Raw genomic sequence first — 15431 nt, forward strand, 5'->3', positions numbered from 1 at the left:
TGTAAAAAAATTATAAATTATTTATTTACATCAAATCTAAATGCAGGGATTTTAAATTATTTTATTGATGTGTCCCCTCTCCCTGGGATGAGGAATGCTGTGAACAGCAGCCTCCAGGCTTATCCCCCTTCCCTGTGATATAGCCAGCAATTTTTCTGTTTGCAACTTGTTTCAACAAGCACAGAATCCATCCTAGAATGGGTTGGGAAGGGCTTTGAAAGATGATCTAGTTCCAACCCCTCTGCTATGGGCAGGGACAGCTTCCACTATCCCAGGTTGCTCCAAGTCCCATCCAGCCTGGCCTTGGGCACTTCCAGGGATCCAGGAACAGCCACAGCTTCTCTGGGCACCCTGTGCTAGGGCCATACCATGCTCACAGGGAAGAATTTCTTCCAATATCCCTTCTAACTCTGCCCTGTGTCAGTGAGAACCCATCCTGCCCTTGTCCTTAGAGCAGCTCTCTCCCTTCCCAGTATTTTTGGGCTGCTTTCTGCTGTCAGCAGGAACATCAAAGGATGCGGCAATCCTGCAGCAGGCTTCTCCCAGCAGCATGGCTGATCCTCTTGCTCCCAGCCAGGTTATCTCCCTGGCATTGCTCCTGCACAGGGACCAGGGCCAGGCATGGCTGCTGACCAGCAGAGCAGAGCACACCAGGATGTGCTGGGGACACAAACAGCCTCTGTTCACCACAACAGGCCTTTGTCCCCATGCTGTCCCCTGCAGTTGTCCATGTCACAACAAAGGAGGGAGTTGAAGGAAGTAACTCTGCAAATGGTCATGAGAAAAATCCTCCTTAAAAGCAAGGGAAGGAGTGGGATGAGGTAGGAAATCCTCCCTGTAAGAATTTCAGAAGGGGATGGAAACGGGCACTTGGGAGAGGAGCAGCAGAGGGGCTGGGGCTGGGAAAGCATCAGGGCAGTGCTGACCACTCCTGGGGACAGCATCTGTCCTTGCTCCTGGTCCAGTGTCCCCTGGCTGCACCCAAGTCAGGCCAAAACCAGGTGGCATCTCCCTGTTCCCTCCTTGGATTGGTTCCCCAGTCACAACTGCCCCTCTGCTGCCTCTGCCCCTGTCTGAGGGGAATTTACCCCTCAAAACACAGGAACCTGCTCTCCCCTCACAGAGGGGCAGAAAGAGGCAAAACACCCCCAGGAGGAAGGTCATGGTTGTTTTTTCCCCTCTTTCACCCACCACAATTTGCATTTCTCTCTCGGTTCCCTCCTGGAGGGTGGGTGAGTTCCCAACAGGCTGCCCTGCCCCAGCCCTGACACCCAGCTGCATCCTCCCCACGGGGGTAGCAAACAAGATGAGGAGCAGGAAGACTTTGAAGTGTGAAGAACAAAGGTCAGATAGTCCCACCCCCGGGCAGGAGCTAAGCCCCGAGGGCAGCACAGAACATTCCAATGGCTCCAATACCACCAGCCAAAATCCTCATGTGATCCTGAGCCAAGGGACATCGGCTCACCACAAATCTCCAGGAACAGCTTCTCCCATGGGAGTGGCTTATGGAGGGGAACAAATAATGAAAATAATCAAAATACTAGTATTAATTTGGCATCTGCATATTATTAAAAATATATTGGATTAGCTCTCCCTGCCTGTCTCAGCTAGGCTCTGGAGGAAACCAGCACAGAGGGACTGCACAGAGGGGCTGAGCCAAAGGAATGACTGTGACAGCGGGGATGGCCTGCACAACCGGTTTTTCACCTAAAAATCAACTTTGGCAAATCAGATCCAACACCCATCCAGCATGGGAAACCCCTGGGGGTGGCTGGAGGAGGCACGAGCCACTGCTTCCTACAACTGGGGGCACATGCTGCTCCTTGTAGACACCAGACTGTGCCCAAGCATCGCTCACCTCTCTGCCTTTGGTTCACACCTTTCACAAATGCAGCCCTTGGAGGCTGCTGCTGACCCCATTTCCATGCTCAGGGGAGGAAGGAGCATGCCCATTCACCAACAGGTTTTCCTTCCCTGGCTTTCCCACAACTATCTTTGAGTGTTTCCAGAGGGGAAGGCAGCAAGTCATGCTGTGGGACTCGCCCAGCCCGGCGCTCTCCCCACCTCCCAGTGTGTCTCCTCTCCCCCCTGCCTGCCACTAGTGCTGCCTTGTAGGATTTCCTCAGGAACTCCTTCCTGAGGGCTCACACACACAAAACAATCAGCTCTAAACAGCCAAACACAGAGCTGTGCTCTGAGCAGACACTCACCACCCTCCTCCTCACCTGCACACAGGTCCCTTACACCACCTCAGCTTTCTCTACAAGCATCCAGCAGTATTTGAGGAGGCACCTGAGGACCCCCCTCAATCCCCACCTCAGCATTCTTCTTGTCTAAGCACCAGGGGGGGATGATCCTGCAAACCTCACTTTGGCAAGCCCAGCTGCAAAGCCTCCCAAGTGATGGGTGGGCATGAGGCACCCCCAAAAACTCACCAACTTTGGGGCATTTTCCCTAAGAGCAGCATGTGCCCCCATCCCTGCCTACATGGGACTTAGCCACAACACTAACGGGCAGCACCAAAACAGCCCAAGGTGGGACTGGGACAGCTGAGCCCAAGCTACCCTCAGAGCTCCCCCTTCCTGGAGGGGACAGAGCCCAGCTGGTACAAAGGAGGGAGAGGAGGGGATGAAGCAGCTTCTCCCTAAACACCAGCTTTGTGTTTGTCTCCACTCGTGTGTCAAGAGTCACCATCCCATCCCAGCCCTCCTCCTGATTTTCCTCCAAAGCCAGAAAATCCATTGCTGCTGCTAAATACCAAGAGCTGCTATTTTTATCCAGCCCACGACCAGGGCGTGCGTTATTTTTGGTGTTGAAACTGCAGGCTTTTTTTTGTGGGAGGGGGAGAGGGAGGGGAAAAGGCAGAAGCATGGGGGAAAAATGAGAGGAATGTTTCTCTGGGAGCAGAGTTTTCCATTGCTTACTTTAAGCCAGACTAGTGTCTGCAAATAGAAATCACCAGCAGAGAGCAGAGGAAGCAGCTGGGAAAGAAAGGTGTGATCATGTCTGCAGTCACTCTACCACTCCCACCATGCTGAGAAAACCCCAGATAAACTGACCCTGGGTACCAGCTGGGTGTCACCAAGGAGTAAAGCTCACAGCTGTGTAACAGGGAAAACTGGTGACAAAATTAGATTAATCCAATGAAATAAGGGGGAGGCAAGAGAGTGTTTCTATTTTCAGTGTAAAATGAGTAGTGTTTTCAAAATCAAGTTAGGGGTTGAGGGGGGGTCTCAGGAGGAAATTGAAGTTGTCAGGGTGCTTTTTGGCATGGGAAAGGCTTTGATACAGCATGGAAATAAGGATTTTGGGAAGGATGGATGGAAAACAGGAGTGGGAGGTGGGATTTGATTTCCAGCTGGTCCGAGGCCTGGGCTCAAACTGACATCCCATGAGGTGACAGGAGCTTGCCTGGCATGGGCTCACTCAGTTCCTGTGCTTGAGGGGCACCAGCGAGCAGGGAGACAATCTGGAGCTGCAGTGATTCATCAGCAGCTGAGTCACGGCTTCCTCTCGCCCATTAAAGTTTCTGAGAAACAAAGCACGATTCCTTGGATCCCAGATCTGCTACGTGCCAAACAAAACAAGGAGGTGGCAGGTTCAAAATCCCTGCAAATGTACCTTTTTCTCATGCTACAAGGGAAGGAGCTTTGGCACACCTTGCTGCAGGAGACATCCATGGGGTCAGGCATCATATGCTGTTTAGATTAATTCAAAACATCTCCTATAGACCACTGTGGAATTTGAGTTGGAGTTGGAAGGGACCTTTACAGGTCAGATATGGGGAGGAGGGTGCTGGATTAGAGCAGTGGACTGACTATATTTGAATATTCTGACATTAATTCTCAGTTTGTTAAAGTCTGTCTATCTGAGTTTAATGGCATCAAGACTCCTTCACAGGCAGCAGCACTCCAAGACATCAGCACTAGCAATGCCCACCACCTCTGCCATATCAGCAAAGCACTCCTGCCTGAAGCCAAGAGACTGCCAAAGGTTCAGGGGGGACCCTGAAAATCCAGGCAAGGTGCAAGGCCAGCAGCCCCTCCCTTGTCAAGGCCTCTGCCAAATTAAATTAGTGATAGGGAAGTGTGGAGCCCCAGTGAGGCTGTTTGCCCAGGGAATGAAGCAAATATCCCAGGTGCCAAGGACAGGCTGGGCTTTCACATTCCCATGCTCAGGAACAGGCACCCTTGAGCCTAATGCTTTCAGATATCTCACCCTCTGAGAGCTCTGATAATAAATGTTTTTAGTCAATCCTGTTAGAGGGGGCTCAAAGGTGGCATTGTGCTCTCTGGTGCAGTAGAGTGGTCAGGTACCCCTCAGGTGACTGCCAGCAGCCAGGTGCTTCTGTGTGCGTTGGGATGGGTGTTTTCATAGGGGGATTTGGTACCCCAAAAGAGGGAATGCAGCTCAGTGAGGGAGGAGAGCTGGGATAGGGTCCGGGAACAAGGGAGAAATAGGATGGGGTGAGCTGGGACATGGACAGATGGGATGGAATAAGTCAGGATAGGGAAACTGGGATGCAGTAAGCACATGATGCAAAGCCCAGGAATCTTCATCCTCCAGCATAAAACCAAGGGAAAAGTTCCTGGCACTAAGCAGCAAATCCTTAGGGGAAAAGCCCTTGGTGTTTCCCACAGGACATAAACACCTTCCCCAAGGCTATGAGGAGGCACTTAGCACAAGCTGTAGCCTACAATGTGTGTTTCTGAGGATCCCTCACCTCTCCAACTCCAGCACTAGGGTGAAGGCAGCGGGAGGGCAGCAGAGGCTGGCAGCCAGCTTTCCTCCATCCCCCTTCCCGCCTATTCCCAGAACTGCATTGCTCCTGGTGCTGCCAAGTCACAGCACTGGGAGTGTGAGGCTGTTTTCCAGGAGCCCTGAAGGGTCAGATAGCCCTGGCTAGCCCAGTTCCACAAATCAGCACCAAGGCTGAAGCAGTAAAGCCACTGGCTCTGGAGCATGAAGGAGGGCAAGGAGGGCAAATGTGGGGATTTTGCAATGCAAAAGGACTCAGTCCAACCAGAAAAATTCCAGCAGAACATTTTTCTAGTTGCAGCTTGCCCAGCTGTCAGCATCACAACACTGTGTGGAAGCTGTAGGGCCCAGGACTGGAAAGTAGATGGGATTCAGCAATTTCTGAGTATCACTGCCACGGTGTTAAAAAAGAAATAAGTGGGAGAGAAAGTAGCAAGTGAAGGGTGGGGGTGGCAATCCCAATGGAACTGGGATCACAGCTTGAAAATATTGAATCAGAGAATCATTTAAGTCAAAAAAGCCCTCTCAGGTCATCAAGTCCAACCTTTAACCCAGGAATGCCAAGGCCACCACTAAACCCTGCACAGCCAGGTTGAAGTATCCATCATTATCCACGGCTGTACAGCAGCCACAATGCTCCTGGATGCTGCATCACCTCGGGCAGTCCCTGGGATGCTCCATCACCCCTGCCTGGCCGCAGGGACAGAGGGTGGGTGTGATGGCAGGGCAGGAGTGACAGCACGCAGGGTGGTGCTGATGGCGTGCTGGGTGCAGGTGAGAGGCAGCAGGCTGGCAGTGTGAAGGGGTGCAGGCTGGTACTCCTGGCACTGCTTTTGGGGAGCTGGAGTTCTGCCCTGCCCTCTCACCACAGCAGCGGCATCACTGCCCCGAAGCCCTGCCGGCTGTCTCCCAAAAACACTTCTTGGCTGCACCAAAGCCCGCCGAGCCACACACTCGGCTCCCTCCCTTTCCTCAGCGCAGGTCCGGGGCTGCTTTGTGCCCCGTGGCCGCCTCTCTCCCAGCCTAACTCCCTTAGTGTGTGTGTGTGTGTGTGCGCGTGTGTGTGTCCCTCAGTTTGGGTTCGGCCGAGGGCGGGGGAGCCCAGGTGGGCCGGGCGGGCCGGAGGCCGGGCCGGGGGCGGAGGCGGCGGGCGGGCCCGGCCCATTGCCGGAGCCGCCTCACGCCGGCGGGACGAGCGGGCGGGACGGGGCTGCGGCGCTGAGGTAGGTCGGGGGTCCGGGGAGTACCCGGGAGGGCGATCCCGGGGCTGGGCTTTGTCCTGGGCGCTGTATTAGTCAAATCCAGGGCTTTTCTCGCTTTTTAGTTATTTTTTTAAAAGGCCACATCATCTGCTTCGCGCAGCCCGGGGAGAGGGGGTGAGAACGGGGTCTGGGGAAAGAGCGATGAGCACAATCAGCTCTCCGGGGCCGTATGTCCGGGACAGCCCGCCTGGCACCGGGCTCTTGGGGCTGCGCGCAAAACCACTGTGGCTTTGAACAGCATGGGATCCTAGAGCGGTTTGACTGGAAGGAACTTTAGGGACACCTCATTCCAACCCCTGCCATGAGCAGGAACACCCTCCACTAGACCAGGCTGGTCCAAGCACCGTCCAGCCTGACCCCGAACAGTGTCAGGGATGGGGCATCCAGTGTTTCTCCGGCAGCCCCCTGAGCCTCCTGTAACCAAAGCCACAAGTGATGGAGCCCAGGGAGGGCCGTGGCTGGGGGCTCTGCCCGCCCGGACCGGCAGCACTGCCCGGTCCGTAGTTTGGAGTAGCCCAGGATGGCTCCGAGGAGCTCCCAGTGCATCCAGGGATGATATCTGAACTCAGAACTGATCTTATGGCCACAGTCTCGGTGATCCCGGGGCCGACGGCAGCCGCGCTTGTGCAGACGGCGATGACGAGTGGGCTCCAGGCAGCAGCTTGCAAAATAGTTTCACTTTAACCCTGTTATCCAACATCCATATCAGTAGTTTTCCAAATCACTCCCTTTAGGGAATGAAAGCATTTATGCGTAGCTTCTGGGAGGAAGGCTTGATGGTGGTGGGAAAGAGATGAAGCTTCGGCTTCTCGTGTTTGCTGGGTGGTGGCTTTTGGTGTTTGTCTTTCACGTTTGAGGAAGGTCTCTGTAGCCTGCTGCGAGTTCTGCGAGACCGGCGGCAAAACCCTTCTTAGTCACCATTTCCGAAACAGCAACGTGCAATCCCTGCTAAGGAAACTGCTCACCCTCGGTGTCAGGTTTCATCCAGTTTTCCTTTAAGTCTGCAGGTGCAAGCGGGGAAAATAGGTGCCACTGTGTGACAGCATAGCTGTGTCCCTGCTGGGTGGATCAGGGAGCTCAGAGGCTGTAACAAAAATTAGCCTCTCCCTGCCTGAACCAGAGCTGTCACTGCAGTGGAAAGTTGGTATAAAGCTGACATAAAGCCAGTAACAGACGGAAATGGTTGTTTAATAATGTGATTCCTGCTTTGTGCTCCTTAGCATCAACTGCACGAAGTGTGTTCTCTTCTGTTTGAAGGAAGTGGGGGTGGCTGTAGGTCAGTTGATTTCATGTCACCTCCACAAGTCCTGAGTTGCAGCTGGCCACAGAGCTCAGGAGTGTTGAAATAATCCAGAAATACTTGGGGCACACCCCACAGGTCCGTTCCCCCCAGAGCTGCTGCTGCTGCTCTCACTGTGGATGCAGGGAGCCCCTTAGAGCACTCCTGCCTGAGTCAGGCAGCATCTCAGCTGAGAGGAGCAGGTTGAGCTTTGTTAGGTTGGAGGAAACTTCATGAAGACTTAAAAGCTTGTTGAGGGTTGGGCCTAAACGAACTTAACTGGCTAAACACCTCCAGCTCTGTCCCCTCTGCCACAGTGACACAGCACAGCAGTTCCAGTAAAGTGCAGCTGTTCTGCAAACTCTACCTCCATCCCCAGTCACTGCGGTTGCTCTGCAGTGCACAGGATGTGGACAAGCCAGCATTGCCAAGGCAACCCCCTCTGTTTTGGTTTCCCCATGCACAGGCTGGCAGCCTTTACCTCTCCAGCTCAGCCAGGCAAGCCCTGCACACCAACAGTTTGTGGTGCCATCGCAAGCCGTCCCTCAAAAGGACCTTGTTCTCCACCCATGGCCTCCCATAACTGCAGAGGAGTGGCAGATGCTCCCCACCCTTGCAAACCAGCTCTTTCGAAGCCAGTGTGGATTAAAGAACCTCATGCTGGATGTGCAATGTTGATTGAAACTTACACAAGTGGCACGAAGCCCTGTCGTGCAGAGCTGCCATCAGCTGGAGCCATCCATCCCTGGCCACAGCAGTTCCCAGGCCAGTTTCCATGTCAGCTTTCCTCTGGCTCTGCCAGCACCAAAAACAAAGAGCTCATTTAGCAGGATGCTTCACAGCCCTCCCTGAGACACAGCCCTGTCTCCCAGTACCTCCCTGGCCCTGTTTTTTGGTCCCGTATCTTGACCCAAAAAATTCAGCTGGCCTCCCAATGGCAGCTCCACATACTTGCAGCAAGCAGTTCACAGCCATCCTGGACCACAGCATGTTCATCTCCAAGGGGAGATGTCACACCAAATTGAGCAGCAGCATGGATATTCCTAAATGCAGCTCCTCATGGTGCTCTCAGGTTTTCAGCTGGCAATGGGTGGCCTTGGGTAACCCCTCTGCCCTTGGAGTTGCTGCCTCCAAACACATCAGTTTTTTTTACTTTCCCCTCCCCTCCCATTTTTTTTTATATGAAACTGAAGAATCCCATTATTTAGCACACAGGCATCCCTTCATCTACGAAACAAAAAGCAATGCACACACCAGAGAGAAAAGGCATTTGAAAACCAGCTGCATGGCCATGCTGGAAGATGGCCCTGGGATTTGGGTGCTGCTTGGTCAGGGCAGGGGCAGGTACCTCCAACTTCCCCTTCCAAGGGAAGCACATCCAGCTTGCCCAGGGTGGCCACATGTCTCCAGCAGTGACAATCAGCCAGGGCCTCTGCAGTGCATTCAGCTCCAGTTTCAAGTGGAAACATATCAAAGGGCTTTCCCATTTTTTTTTTTTATCTCCCCATTCTTTTTTCCTCTGCAAACAATTAATTACAAGTTTAAAAGGAAGTTCCAGCCCTCCTTCCCTACCCAGAAGTTTAGAGGCAATAAATATAAAGCAGTTCAGTGCAGGAATAAAAGTGTACATCCTGTTTTGTCTGAAATTAAGGCAGTTGTTGTTTGGAGATTGTATGGGTTTTTTACTTATTTTTTTGGAGTCCTGTGTATCACAGGCATCCTGGATTCCTGCCTGGATAATGAGCTGTCAGGATACTTAGGGATAATTGGCAAACCTGCATCACATGGGTGATTACACTGAAGAAAAGCTGCTCTGTTTATTTATGTTGCAGTGTAACCTTTACTACAGCTGCTCCAAAAAAAAGACCTAAGTGAAGATGAAGGTCAGGACAGGGAGCAGGCCTTAAGAATGGCTCTCACTTATCTCCCCTGTGAGCAAAAGCAGATCTGGGATGCTCCCAGTTGGCTCCAGGCAGGGGCTAGGCAGAGGTTGTATGAGATTTGAGTCTCTGAGTGGTAGCCTGTGATTTCTCAGGTGGGGATATTGATGATATGGCTGTCCCCTGTTGGATAGTGGAATGAGGGAATGTGAGGAACAGCCAGTTTTGATGCAGTAGACTGGACCAAAATCCAGTAATAATAGTAGTATTAACAATAATCCTAATAAACTTCTTCCAGCCAAAGCCAAAACCACCTTCCAGAGCACTGCATTTCATTCAGTAAATCTCAAATGAGAATTTTTTAGAAAGGCACCCAGAGAAATTCATGTTCAAAAGAGAAACCACCAGCTAACTGAGGCCAGCTCAGCTGTGTGCTCATGAAAATCAAAACAATGAATCCACAGTGGTCAGTCTGTTTCTGAGGGACATGGATAAACCCCTTATTTTTAACAGAATCTGAGCACTTGTGGAATCCCAAATGGAGAGTTTGGCATCTATGCTGAGGGATTCAGCTCCTGACGTCCTGGCAGTCAGGTCTGAATGCCAGCAGCCAGGGGACACCAGTGAAACCAGTACAGTTCTGGAGGCCCCAGGACAGCATTTTGGAAGGCAGGTTTTCCCTTGGGAGCTGCTTTTTGGGGGGCTGCCCAGGAGTTCCTGCCCAAGCAGCATCACAAGAGCTGTGGTTAGGGTTGGGTGGGACCTGTGGCTTTTTTGGGTGAGGCTGGTGGCTTGGTTCTTCCTTTAGGACTGGGGTGTAATGGCACAGTGAGGCAGAGGAAGCACAGTGGTGCTAGCTGGAGAATCCTAAAACTCTCCCTACAAGAGAGCATCCCTTAGCACATCCCAAACAAGGAATAAGTGAGATGCAAAGCAAGGAAGGGCAGTGGTGCAGACAAGGAGGATTCAGCCAAAACCAGCCTGGGTTCCTTTCCTGTCCCTCCCTCAAAGTCCCCAAGGTCTGTGAGAGCTGCCAGAAGAAAAGATGAGGAGTTACAGGGGACAGATGGAGCAACCCTTGTAGGACATCTTTGGTGTTCAGGCTGTACCTCTCAAGTTTTTTGGTTTCCCTTTTACCATGCCTCAGTTTCCCCTCCTGGGCACGTGGGGATTTAAGCATTCCCTCAAGAGGCTGCAGGGTTTGAATCCCAAAGGCTGGCAAAGACACTGCTGAGCAAGGGTGAAATAGGGTGTTGGAGCCTGATACTGCCCCTGCCAGCTCTTCATCTGTACAAGCTCTGATTTAGTGACCCCTGTGTTGAACCAGAGCTGCAAACTCGCAGCACAAAGGCCCCTGCTCTACTCAGATGCTTTGCCTGGCCACAGGAGGGGAAGAAAGATGTGAGCAGAGGCAGCAGCTCCCTGCCCCTGCAGGAGGGCTTCCCTCAGAGCCCTGGCACTCAGCAGCACTTCTCCCTCCCTGAGGGAAGAGGAAAACCTTACGTCAAGCCACAGAAATGCTTCTCAGCCCTACCCAAACCCTTGGAGCAATTCCCAGGTAAGGCACAGCAGCAGCAGCAGCTCCTCCACCCCAGCCAACCCTTATCCTCCCCTGCTGCTGCCTTTGTGGCCAGCCCTGGGTACCTGGAGCTGTGGGTGCAGGGCTGCTCACTGGGCTCCACCACCTGTGAGTCTCACTGACCACAGTCCTCATCCAAAACACAGGGGCTTCAGCCACAGCCCCCACCCCAAACCTGCTGGCAGTGCCCAGGGTGCCAGGGCAGCAGGAACAGACCCTGCCTCTGTGCTGCCCATCCCAGACCATGGGCCCTGAGGAACAGCCTGGCCAAAGGTACCCTGTCCCAGGATTGGGAATAAGGAGGGGCCTGTGACATGTGCAGTCCTGGCTCCTGTGGCAGTACTATGTCTCCACAATGGTCACTGGTCTGCATCAGGCAAGTCCTTTCCTAGACAGGAGAGCTTCTCCTGCAGACAGTATTTCATCTGCTACAAAACATGCCCTGCAAAAGGCTAATAAGAGCTCCATGCTGTGATAGCTCAGCCAGGGCTGATGTGTAAACCCAAAGGGGCAGGATTTGTGCTTGGCTAAATTCCTAGGTAAGTAAGGATGCCTAAAGCCCTCCTCACCCATCCCCACAATCAAGAACAAACCCCAGGAGATAGGAGGCTGTGTTTCTCAGATGAAGACACCCAGAGGGACATAGCAGGCAGCACGGTCCATCCCCCATGGCTCCAGGTCCCTCAAAGGCAGGAGACATCTTACCCTGCTGAGGCTTCTGGCAGCTCCATGGAGAAAACTGCTGAGGCAGCAGGCACCTGATCCACATGGTTTCTTGTCTCTGCAGGCACCATCCAAGGACTCTTGTGGAGCCCACTAGCGCTTACAGGAGCTGAGCATATCTCAAGGTGCCTTTCAAGCAGAGGGAGCAGCACAGGCAGCCTACTCAGGAGCTGACATGCAGCAGCAGATCAGCTCTTTCTTTAATTCCATCTTGGAGCTCATCCGTACCAAGCATGAGGAAGGCGTCTTCAACACCGTCTGCCTGGCCGTGCTCCTGGGTCTGCCCTTTGTTGTCATCCTGGCCTTCATTTTCATCTGCTGCCACTGCTGCTTCTGCAGAAGGAGGGGAGGAAGCACAGGGAAAGGTGGCTCCAGCAGCAATGGGCAGCTGCATGCTGACAGGAACAAGAAGAAAAAGAAGAAGAAGAAGAAGCAGGATGAGGAGGACCTGTGGATTTCAGCTCAGCCCAAGCTGCTCTTGCTGGACAAGAGACCCTCCTTACCCATCTAGCAGACAGGAGGGTGTTCAGGTCCTCTCCTCTGAGATGCCACCATTCCTTTCACCTGTGCACCAGGAGGGGCAAGGAGATACCAAAGCTGCTGCCACTTTGTGGTGACTTTCGACAGAGGCTGACCCCAGCATGCTGAAGGGCCAGCAGGGAACAAGGCACAGGCTGTGCAAGCCTCTTCTCCCCCACCATGACAGCATGCCCCGGGGCACAGACCCCTGCAAAGGACAGGTGAGCACACAAGGGTGACCTGCCTCCAGGTCCTGTGTTCCTCCTGCCACAAGCACAGCGCACACCCGTGGGGCTGGCACACAGTGACGGGTGTGCCAGGCTCTCCCTCTGCACTCAGCTGCCAGCACACACACAGGGGTGCACAGGACAATGCTCACCCACCTGCATGTTCCCCCTGCACAGCACAGACTGCTGTGAGTGAAGCAGGCACAGCCACACCTCCTTTGCTTGCCCTGCTGTGGGGGTGGCACAGCTTCACTGTCCAGGGTCTGTCCAAACCCAGCTTGCTTTATGGGCTCAAGGCTGAGTTACCCCACAGCTCAAAGATGTGCCATCTACCAGGCCACCAAACCAAAGTCTCCTGTGAGCACCTGAAGCTAGATGCCCTCAGCACAACCTTAGAGACCTCAGACACCATGCTAAGGCAGCACAGCAGAAGGATACCTTGCCATCTAGGCTAGAGGCAGGCAGGAGGGAGGAGGCTGCCAGACCAGCCCTTTTGCACCAGCACTTAAGAAAACACCTTCCTTGAAAGACTCTTTTGTACAAACTTGCAATTAAAGAGCTCACCATGCTACTGCAAGAGCAGAAACACAACCTGAGGCTGTGTAAAAGCTTTGCTATGGGCATTAGAGTTATTTATTGAATGACTACTAAAGAAGAGCAGGACCAAAGGCCCCTCTGGAGCAGGGCCAGGGACATGGAAGCAGTATTGAAGCAGCAGACATGGTTTCCTGGCACACTCAGCCATCACCTCTCCCTGCAGCCCTTGTGCCATGTGTCAGACACACAGACCCATGAGCAGGTACTGCCCCAGCTGATGCCAGCTCTGTGTGCTGCACTGAACATTTCTGGATGCCTGTCAGACTGACCAGCTCTGGGATTTTGAATGTGCTGTAGAAGCAAAGTAAATTCCATGTGCAGCCATCCCTTACACAGGATACATTATACAGGCAGACCATGCACCTCTCTCTGTCCTCATGTTCTGGAAAGATGGTTCAGCTGGGCACATCAGCTAACAGGACCACACACAGCTCTCATCCCTGCTCTGCTTCCCACCTGCCCCGTGTTCCCATCCTATGTCCCTTGAGGTGGGAGTCTCCTGTGCTCCCCACTCTGCCCCACCAGGCTCTGTCTCCTCAGTCTCTTTTTCCATTGAGGGATGCATGTGTGTGATGAGAAGCCTCATCACATCTGAGTTTTGCCCTGTCTGTACACTGGATGTCTTCCTTCCATTTTCTTGCAGTTCTTAAGCTGCTGGAGGAGCCCAGAGCTGCCAGCCAGAGCCAGGCATCTGGGGAACAAGCAGCCAAACCCACGTGGGCAAGCCTGGACAGAGCTGCTGGGCACAGCTGCTTCCAGCCCAGGCAAGGGTGATGCCACCTTCCCCTCACTTGGAGGACAAACCCACCAGCTGGAAGCAGCTGTTTGTGCCACCCAGTCCCAGCACAGGCTGTTCTGTCCAATGCAGGCAGGGCTGTGATGGCCACATCATGTCACAGGGTTTGGCTGCATGTTGTCACAGGGTTTGTGCTGGGAACAGCCATGAGGCTGGGCTCCTCCTCACACAGCCCTTTAAATGGACCCCATATGTGCCTTATTTTCCAGTTTGCTTTGTCACCATTGAAATTAGTGACTCCCTTCTGCTCCAAAACAGGAAGCAACATATAATGGTATAAAAATTAGGATTTGCCACATGTCATGCTAGGAAATGGAGAAATAGCTCTGATCTCTGTCCCAAGCTCCCAGTCTAGCCAAGATCCTAGAACTGGCTAGAAATAGCACTGCACTTGTATTATGCCTTCTTCCTTCCCTCCTTTCCCCATCCAAGTGCTTTTCTCAGCCCTCCTGTCTCCACGCTCACCAGGTGGCCAGAGGAGCCCATGCAGGTGCTGTGATCCAGAGGCAGGAGCAGCCCTGGAGGCAGGGTGGTGCTGCCTGGAGGAATAAAGAAAAAAAAATCAGAGTAAAGGGAAACACAGTGGGAGGCCAGAGGCTCAGCCAAACAAGCAGGGGCACTGAGGCAGTGAGCACTGTCAGAGTACAGCCTGCCTGGTGTGGAGGCTTTGCAGGGCTTCCTGCAGGAAGGCTTTTCTCCAGAAAGCACAGCAAGTAACTCTTCAAGTGAAGGCCACCAATTCCTGCAAGAACCAGAGAACTGCCAGGAAAATGTGACCTGTGGATCACACACATCTCCAGATCCAGGCTTTGGGGAGTTCAGAGCTAGGTCTGAGTTTCAAGGGCTCCCCAAAGTCATCATTCAAGCCACCTCGGGCTGGGCAGGGAGGGACCAGGATACAACCCTGCCCTGATCCATCCAGCCAGTGGATGGTCTGAGCCTCCACACTCCCTAAAGAACAGGGCTGGCTTCCTTGGTGTCTGCTGTTTGGGCCAAACCATCCACTGAATCAGCTGCTTCTGGAGGAAAAAGCAAAAGAGCAGCAAAGCCTGAGGTGCACTGGAACCTGTTATCCACCAGCTGGGCAGCTGGAACCCTGCAGCACCCACATTACCAAGGGGGCAGAAATGCACAGTACAGAAACTCCAATGCACGGTCCCTGCTCTCCAGACACCCCAGCCCTGCCTCCCACAGCTGCATTTCAGTATCAACCTTCCATTTTCCTGAACAAGTCCATGCAACAGGGAACAACAACAAAACAAATCTTGTGCAATTTTTTTTTTTTTTAATGAAAAATAAATTACTCTTAAACTGCAAACAAACACTGTATTTCCATCTCTTGGTCATGTGTTTATTTTGCTGGGGAAATCTTTCTCGTACCTGTGTCCTGGCTGTAGATAAGACACAGGGAGAGCTCAGAGCAGAGGCTGTGCAGCTTAGAGATTTTTTTTTTTAAGAAACAGCTTAACTTAATCAAGTTAATGGCCTTGCTTTGTTAATGAGCACAGCCAAGCTGCTCTACCCAAGGGCAAGAAGTAGTGGGAAGAACAAAAGGTTTGTGCTGTGGGAGGTGGGCTGTAGGTTTGTTTTTTCTTACAGAGGATCAGCAGCACAGAACTAGTTAACCCCAGTTGGTTTTGATCAGACAAATATTTCATGGTGTCTGCAAGCCTGCTGGGCAGAGCCTTTCCAAATCCTGCACCATGGAGCTCTGCCTCCATGATAAAAATAAAAAAAAAAAACCTGCTGCTAATCCGGATGAGGCACCAAGCTGGTCCTTGCCCACAAAGCTGAGGCTCCGGAAGAGGCTG

General features: G+C 52.8%; 1 protein-coding gene across 1 annotated transcript; it reads left to right on the plus strand.

The window, feature by feature from the left end:
- Positions 1-5937: 5937 nt before the first annotated feature.
- KIAA0040 (KIAA0040 ortholog) lies at positions 5938-14931 on the plus strand. Its single transcript, XM_058808587.1, has 2 exons — positions 5938-5981; positions 11546-14931. Exon 2 carries the CDS (start codon positions 11657-11659, stop codon positions 11990-11992), a length of 336 nt encoding a protein of 111 aa, XP_058664570.1. The 5' UTR covers positions 5938-5981; positions 11546-11656; the 3' UTR covers positions 11993-14931.
- The last annotated feature ends 500 nt before the right edge of the window (positions 14932-15431 follow it).

This window comes from Ammospiza caudacuta, chromosome 7 (genome assembly GCF_027887145.1).
Source record: "Ammospiza caudacuta isolate bAmmCau1 chromosome 7, bAmmCau1.pri, whole genome shotgun sequence".
In the NCBI taxonomy this organism is placed as follows: Eukaryota; Metazoa; Chordata; class Aves; order Passeriformes; family Passerellidae; genus Ammospiza; species Ammospiza caudacuta.